We start from the raw sequence: 8,816 nt of genomic DNA on the forward strand, positions 1-8,816 counted from the left end.
AATTAAACTTTTACCTTCTATGCAATTTAATCTTTATACCTAATTACTCATAATTCAAACTAATTCACCAACCAAAACCTAATTGACCACACAATTAACTTCGTAAATATTTTTAATAAATATTTACGAATCCATTTTTTAAAAATGAAGGCCCGAAAATACACTTTTCGATAATCGTAAATTTCAGGTCATTACATTTTGAGCCTATAGAGCATCTATTCTTTCATGGTCATTTTATTTTGCTTGTGAGTATGTCAACTAGATTTGTTATTCTAGAACTTGCTTCAGTTATACATGTCGAGACCAAATTATTTATTTGACATGTTGAAATGATAGAGACACTTAGGATTTAAGCCGCTTAACTTTTTAATAGCTTACCCGTTATATTAGTCCCTAGTAAACCCTGTTGATCCTAATCCATTTTTTTGTTCACTTATCATTCATTCATGTTAACCCTAAAACCACATTAATTTTGTAAATCATCCATTTTATTAACTCATTTTTTTATTGTTGATTCTTTTTGTTTGGTAACTTATCAATTCGACTCTAGATTGTAACCACCTTTTATGACATTTTCTGTACCTTTAACCTAAGCCCCGTCCCAACCTTGTGAAGACCTCTTTATTGGTGTGTCATCTCATTCTATAGTGATGGAGATTTGACTTTCAAGCAACCTTATGGTAATAACATTTCATGTTTGACTGTTGAGTGCACATTACTTGAACCTTAAACAAATTGAGTGCTTTGAGTGAACCTTAGTGAGGATGTTAATTCTTGTTGAGTTTGAATTTCAGGTAATTATTGAGATAAGGGAGACACATATGTTTTTATGCTTTAAAAATTTCTGCTCAGATTGCTTGTATTCTTTATTGTCATTTTAGTTTAAATTTCCAATGTATGATTATCTATACATTATCCTAGGACATTGCTTGTATTCTTTATTGTCATTTTAGTTTAAATTTCCAATGCATGATTATCTATACATTATCCTAGGACATTGTCAGTGAAAATAATAAATTGAGGGAAGTTAAGTTGAATGTTGAGAATTTTGCTTTAGTACAATTAAATGCTTAAGTATGAGGATATTTGATAAGTGCTAAAAGTAACATGTTTTAACCTCATTCTTAAAGCGTTTTTGGGTGATTATCCAATGTAAATTGTGAATTTTATACTCTCAATCCTTTAAATTCATGTTTTAATGTTTAACAGAGCACTTGGGAGCAAAACGAACGAAAACGAGTGAAAATTAAAGTGCCGGAGCAAGTTAAAGGAGTCATACAGGTACACATTTTTCACACAACTGTGTGACCCACACGGACGTATGGTAGGTCGTCGATTTCACGGGATTGTGTACTAAACAGCGAAAAATCATGATTTTTAGGTTTTTCGGGCATGCTAAGACATATATATGACAAAAAATAAGAAGATAGGAGAGAGCCATCAGTGAATACTAAAGAAGACAACTTGAAAAACACCATTGAAGCGATTTTGAAGTAGATTTTCGTCAAGATTTTTAGTTGATTTATTAGGAAGTTATCATGAGTTTCTTTATTTGTTTCGGTTATACTGTAGCTTGGATTTTTCTATTTTCGAGTGTGAACTAATTTTCTAAATACCTAGGTGAGATGAATCCTATGATGGATTCTGTCATTTGATTTTTGTTTTACGCAATAAATACTTAGTTTCTTTTTCTCAATTATGTGTGCTTAATTCTTGGTTTGATACTTCTAGAGTATTAATCCATGTTCGATGTGCTTAAATCGATTGTTGAATAGACCCTGTTTAAGATTAGATCTTGTGTAATTAGAAAGAAATTTCAATTAATCAACCTAGAATTAATTGCTCTTATGCTCAAAAGAGGTATTAGTGTAATTTAGGGATTTATATGGATCAATATGCTAAGTAAAGAAATTGTACAATTTAGATTGATAGTGACAGATGAAATCTAAGTGGATTCTTACATAGTTATTTAACGTGTTCGTTAGTCAATTAAATTAGTTAATTTTAGTTTTTAATTGATTATTTGAATTATTCGGTTAAATAATAAAAAGACAGTAATTACTAATACTTGTAGTCTTCGTAAGAATAATATATTTACTCACCATAACTATACTACCAATTGATAAATACAGTTACCTTAATTAAATTTGTAATTAATTTATTTCAATCAGTTCTAAATCAGTGCCTATGACTATGAACAGTTAATATGGACAATCTTAAATTGCAGCAGCCTCATGCCATGCAATTTTGAGGTGACATTCTATCAATGCCTTACATGCATGCCAAATATGAAGCATGTGATCTCAACTATTCCTTCTCAAGATAACATGACTTTCTTTTCTTTTTTTTTTCCTGAAAGAAAGAAAGTTATTTTTAATCTTATCCGTTTCCAATTTTCCTTTCACAGGATTGAAAGGTTCCAAGGTTTCTTTTGGAAGTTGAATGCCTTTTATGTTTCCAGTTAACATAATTTGAGGTAATTAAATAATAGTTATTAAAATTTTTAAGTTAAAATTTATTATTTTCAAAATTTCATGGAGAATACATTTTATCACATGTAATATTATGTTACTTTGTTATTTTTACATAATACTCATATTATTTTTAATTAATGAATTTAACGATTATTATTTAAATTAAATTTAAATTTAAAAGTATAAAATAAAAATGATCAAATTGAAGAATAATTACTAAATTCATAATATACTTACAATAAAATTTAATTTAAAAGTTTTAAATAGAATTAAGATTTTAAAATTAAAAAAAATACGAACTATAAAATTAATAAAATTAGAGTTGTTGTAATAAATTTGCAACATATACATTGCATAGAGAATTTTATCAAAATTTGATAATGTAATAAAGGACCAGTATATCTAATTTGCTGGCCTACAATTAAAGCCTATTAGAATAATTTCATAATTAATTCAAGCAATCATGGCTTGGAACTTTAACAAAAGTTGTTAAAGTAGTGTATCTGTAATCTTGTCTTAAAGTTGAGCTTATTATTAATTGATTTTAAAATCTATGTTAGTCCATTCTTTTACCTAATATCTATTTTAATTAATTTTAGATATGATGCTTAGCCATTTAAATAGAGGCCCAAAGTTTTGAAAAGTTTAATTATATCCTTAAATTTTAAAAAAATTAGTATTATACTTTTGAAAACTTTTAAAAATGTTAATATACTCCTCAGAATTTTGTGTAAATTTTCTTAAAAGCTCTACAATTTTGAAAGTTATAATTAGACCTATAATAATTTTTGAAGATTCTCACTAAAATTTTTAAAGTTTTTAAACACCTAAAAATTTAATGTCAAGATCTGTCACTGCATTTAAACCATCATCTTTCGGAAATGATAAGTAACAAAAAGAGAGCAGTGCAGAAATGAAAGTATTACATTATAGAGTCCAAGGTAAGGTTTGCATGAAAAAGAGACCTAAGTTTAACCGCAATTACGGGAAGAGTTGAGAAAAGAAGCAGTCTTGGTGATCTCCCGCAATGGCTTGTCAGTGTACCTCACCATGTTATAAACCCAAGCACCCGACACAGCTCCAATAATTGGTGAAGTAAGGTATACCCATATTCCCTTGTAATTATTCCATACTATTGCCGGTCCCAAGCTCCTTGCTGGGTTCATTGATGCTCCTGTAATTGGCCTGTCATTCGCAGAAACTTCTGCTTACTTTCGCCTGGGCTTGTCCAAATTTAAACAATGTTCAAAAGGATTTGGGATATATATATATATGTTGGGTCTAATATTTAAGGTTTGGATGAATTACTTATGTTATTTTCTCTTTTTAATATAATATATCTTATAGAAATTAAATAAATGGTAATATTAAAATGTATGTTAAATTATTTATATTTGAAGTTTTAATTAAAGAAAAGTATATAAAGTTACTAATTATTACAATATAACAAATATTATAATATAAAGTATATAAATTTATATTAAAAATAAAGTTTTATATACTAATTAAACATATATTGAATATTAATGAATAAAAAACATAATGGAATGGAGCCAAACACGTATATCTATTGTATAAGATTTGGTTAGATTTTGAATCTAAATAGGTAAGTAAGAAAAAGTAATACCCAGCAAACAGCACATTAAGCAGCACTGTAGCCCCAACGGCAAGTCCAGCAAGTTCACCAATCTGCATGTTTTTGATAGAGCAGTGGATAAAAAGATTTGGAAGACTGGTTTCACTGTCATTAACCTTTTATAGTTTAAATGGCTTGAATATATTAGGCAAATTAATCAATAGTAATACCAAATATTGTTGGATATAAAAGGAAAATGAGGTTGGCTCCTTAAAATTCACCAAATTCACTTATTTTTAGGCTATTTGTGACCGGAAAGTATTATATGAAACTAATAGATCATTTAATTTATTTATATTTTTTAATAAAATTTCAGTATTTTCACCTTAAATTTTAGTCGTTGATGTTAAATTTAATTTTTTCAACATAAAAATACTAAAATTCTTATTGAAAAGAGATACTATTTTCAAGGAATCCCAATTTCAGTTAATCTTTTTTTAATCATAACTTACAGCTCTGTTATCAGTGGCAACGCCAGATATAATGAACATGAGGTAGAAAGTGATGATGAACTCGATCACGAATGCTTGGAAATCCGACCCTTGCGGTGACGTTCCAGCGAAGACGTCGTGGGGTCCGCTAAACAGAAGACGAAGTGTTCCAGCTGCCATAGTTGATCCAAGAACTTGAGCTGATATATAAGCTGGAACCTATATTGAAAAGAATCAAATCAAATTAAAACCATTGGAAGCTCCACATACATATCAATAGCAGAACATTGCAGTGACCTGTTTGAGAGGAAATCTTTTGCAGGTAGCAAAAGCAATGGTGACTGCAGGATTGAAATGAGCACCGGAGATATGACCCACTGAATAAACCAACACCATGACGGCCAATCCCCAAACTATGGAAATCCCAGTCAGTGATACAACTTTCTCATTGTTTACATTCACCACCACTGATGCACAACCAGCAAATATCAAGAAATATGTGCCCAACACCTCAGCCATCAGCTGCAAATTTCAAACATAATCATAATTCATAATTATATGGGATTAAGATTACCGAGAACTTAAAAAAGAAGATATAATATGTTTATATAGTTACCTTCTGCATTAAGGGAACAGTGAAACCGACGTCGGAATCTTTGGTTTTGGAGGTTGATAGAGGCGGATTCTGATTGGCTTCCGCATTCACATTCAAAACTACTCCATGATTTCCATTATTCTCAGCCATGATTGCTAACTTTTATATAATAGGAAAATTAACAAAACAGTGAAAAAAAGGGAAAGAAACAGAGGAGACGGATTTTGCTTCTTGTGCTAGTTTTTGTTCCTCAACAACAATGAAGAAACGTGTTCCAAAAACCCACCAAACCAAAGGGTATTTAAAGGGCAACCTAGATTATCCAAAAAAACAGGACTGGAAGAAAGGCAAGTTGGGTTTTGTCTATTTAAAAAAAAAAATTGATAAAAATGAAGAAAAAAAGTAGTAGAGATTGACTAATGACTACGCATCTATTCATTTCTCGCTGCTGTTACTTCTGCTTTATTATTATTATTTTTTCCTTTTTCTACTTATAGTTATTATTTTATCTCATTCTTTGGAGATATCGTTCGGAAAATATAATTTAGTTGGGCGTCTTCAACAGACAGAAGCATTGAAGATTGCTTCAATTACCCGCCGTTTAATACAGGAAGACATGAATTAATGCTTCAAATGGGTCCTCTAATCTCTTTTTATTAATAAATTTTATACGAATTTTACTTTTTTTTTTTTTGGGCTTAAAGATAGAGTTACTTTCCACACAACATTACATTCTCAAGCCAAAATATAAGTTTAAACTCTAGACTCAACATTATTAGAAATGAATATGAAGAATACCAAAAAAAAGAATGAGTTACCTTTTTCATCAATGTCAATGTTTTTCTTTAATAAATTTATTATCCAAATTCACTAAAGATATGTTTGGATACCACAAAGTAATTGAATAAAAAGTGTAATTATTAGATTAGTAATTGCAATTTCCTCTACGTGTTTAGTTAATTGAGAGTAATTACATTGTAGTTACTCATGTCATGTTTGTTAGTATAAAATGTAATTATAATTTTAATTACACAATTATGTAATTTATATTTTAAAAAATAATTACTATAAAAAGTTGTTAGTATGATAAAAAAAATTCTAAACAAGTAACAAAAATTAAAATCAATTCTTAATATGTAACATGTTATTTCAAGATATACTACCAATAAAAAATAAGAAAAATAAACATTATATACAATTTTATGTAATTACTCTAGCGTTTCATATTTTATGGGTTATTTTCTTTTTAACATCTAACGATACTACTTATTATCTTCTTCTTTTTGTCATTAACTGAGTTCTTCATCATTTGTATTTGAATATGTATCATTAATATTACCAAGATCTCCTTCTTCCATATACTCTTTAAAGTATGAGTCATTCCAATTCCATATACAAATGAAGTTATAAAGTATGCAACATGATATTACGACCTAATTTTATTTTTTATGCATTATTGAGGCGATGTCGTTAATATAGAAAAAAAAATCCTTTTTTAGAACAACAAATGCCCTTTCAACTATATTTCGAAGCTTTGAATGTCGCAAATTAAAGAATTCATAAGCGATTTGGTGCTTGTGTGTAACAGCCCGATTTAGGGCCTAGTCGGAATAGTGGTCTCAGGGCCACAAATCCAAACTTATAAAATTTATTTTATTAAAATTATGAGGTTGTAACATGATTATAATAGTGCATGAAAAATTTGGTGAGTCAATTTTAACATTTGTGAGCCCGATTGCGAAAAAGGACTAAATTGCATAAAAGGTAAAAGTTGCTTTTTAGTACCCAAATGTGTTAAATAGCTAGAGAACTAATATTAGGGGGTTTTAAAGAGTAATTTGACCCCTAGAAGCAATATGGCTGAAGGAAAATTGGTCAAATAGTCAAAGTTTAGGTGAATGATGTCATGAGTTGGTGATAAAATAATGCCTAAAAGGCCTAGCTATTATTTTCTTCTTCTCTATGTCTTCTCCCCACCGAAATATCAGTAAAAGAGGGGGTTTTGAAGCTTTGAAATTTCAGCAACTTATTATCTCAACAAGTAAGTGATTCCCATGTTCCTAGATAATAATTTTTGCACTTTTGAGACCCTTAAAGCATAAGCTTTCAAATGAAGGGTCTATCTTGCAAAATGATTGAGAGTTTATTGTTTTTTCATGAAATTATTTGTGATGTTTGCTAAGTTTTTATGTAAGAATATGAGTCCTAGTTGTGACATAAACAACTTTTGTGAAAGGTATTAGCATGAAAACACCTAAAGGGATTATTTTGTGTAAGTTGCAAAATAAGTGATATGAGTGTGAAATAGTGAGATTTTGGGATTGCTATAGCAGTAAAAAGAGTTTAAATAGGCTTGAGATATGAAGAAATTTGATAAAAATCGATTTTCGAGCATAGGGGTAAAATGGTTATTCTGTCAAAGTTTAGGGGCAAAATGGTCATTTTTCAAAAGATGTGAATTTATGATTGCATAATTGCAATTAGTGACTAAATGAGTGCATTTTGTTATTATAGATCAAGATTTGCCAAAACCAAACCTAGACCGGGGAAAAGCCAAGCAATCTGACTAAACAGTCTAGTCAAGTGTGACACCCCTAATGTGACCCAGTCGGGAAGTGGTTTCGAGACCACAAAACCGAGTCATAAAAATAATTAACCGTCATATTTGATGCTTATTATATGTATATATGCATGTGTGAAAATTTCATATTTGAATTTTGTTAATTGTAAGTGAATTTTATTAAATAGGACTTATGTGAGAAAGTTTAGAAATGTGCAAGGCAAATGTAAAGTGGCCTATTAATGCATGTTATAAAAATGAAGGGTTTGCATGTCAAATTACCCAAAATTTGAGCTAGTGGCCGGCCATGCTATGGGGTAAAACATATTATAAACCTTTTGTGTTAATATGTTGTGGGAAGAATAATAAAAAAATGAGGTGAGTGGGAGGAGAAACTAAAGTTGTTTCATCCTTGCTCCCCCATTTTGCCGTGACTTGAGGAAGGAAGAAGAGAGGAGTTCTCTTGCTTCATGTTCGGCTTGGAGGAGGTTTGGAAGAGCTCAAGAGCTTAGAGGATCAAAGTCGGATAAGGGAAAAGAGAAAGTAAACGAATAGCCGTGGATATCTAGTCGTCGACCACTTCCGAGGTAAGTTTTAAGTGATTAACGTTGAGTAAATTCAATCATAATAGGACATAATAAGTTGATTTAATAAGATATGATGTGGCCATGATATGTCTTAAACTCAAATGGTAAGTTCATAAGTGTTTGGACTTGGAAATTTAAGAGCAAATTGTAATAATTTGCTTAGGACAGCAGCAGTAACGTGATTTTAGAAAATCACTATAAATTGTTGGTGTGGAATTATAGGCTGAATAAAATATGTAATCAAATATTAATTAGTCTAGTTTCTTGTAAAAGAGACCGTGTAAGCAAAGAAATTTCCTATAAAGAGATATTTAAAGTTGTGTGAGACAGCGTCAGAATGACTCCGAAATCCCCTGTTCTGTTTTTAGAAAATCATTATAATTTGTAAAAAAATGGTTATAAGATAAAAATTATATGCTTAGACTCCTTAATGAGTCTAGTTTCAAATGAAATCAAATAGAACATATTTTGAATTCTGTACAATGAGAAATTTGATTCGTAGTGAAGAGTGGTCAGATTAGTCAAACAGTGAA

The 8,816-nt window shown here is 29.9% G+C and overlaps 1 protein-coding gene across 1 annotated transcript; it reads right to left on the reverse strand.

Annotated features, from left to right (window-relative positions):
- Positions 1-3,256: 3,256 nt before the first annotated feature.
- LOC108485885 (aquaporin NIP1-2-like) lies at positions 3,257-5,574 on the reverse strand. Its single transcript, XM_017789731.2, has 5 exons — positions 5,158-5,574; positions 4,839-5,063; positions 4,563-4,760; positions 4,102-4,163; positions 3,257-3,659 (listed from the first exon to the last, which is right to left on the reverse strand). Exons 1-5 carry the CDS (start codon positions 5,284-5,286, stop codon positions 3,446-3,448), a joined length of 828 nt encoding a protein of 275 aa, XP_017645220.1. The 5' UTR covers positions 5,287-5,574; the 3' UTR covers positions 3,257-3,445.
- Positions 5,575-8,816: the final 3,242 nt, after the last annotated feature.

The sequence above is a fragment of the Gossypium arboreum genome, chromosome 6 (assembly GCF_025698485.1).
Source record: "Gossypium arboreum isolate Shixiya-1 chromosome 6, ASM2569848v2, whole genome shotgun sequence".
NCBI lineage: Eukaryota > Viridiplantae > Streptophyta > Magnoliopsida > Malvales > Malvaceae > Gossypium > Gossypium arboreum.

What these genes read in the sequence shown, in the direction of transcription:
- LOC108485885 (XM_017789731.2), bottom strand. Translation starts at nt 5,286, where the DNA reads ATGGCTGAGAATAATGGAAATCATGGAGTAGTTTTGAATGTGAATGCG. An exon ending in AAAGATTTCCTCTCAAACAG is followed by an intron (nt 4,761 to 4,838) that starts GTCACTGCAATG and finishes TTTTCAATATAG; the next exon opens with GTTCCAGCTTATATATCAGC. An exon ending in TTGCCACTGATAACAGAGCT is followed by an intron (nt 4,164 to 4,562) that starts GTAAGTTATGAT and finishes AAAAACATGCAG; the next exon opens with ATTGGTGAACTTGCTGGACT.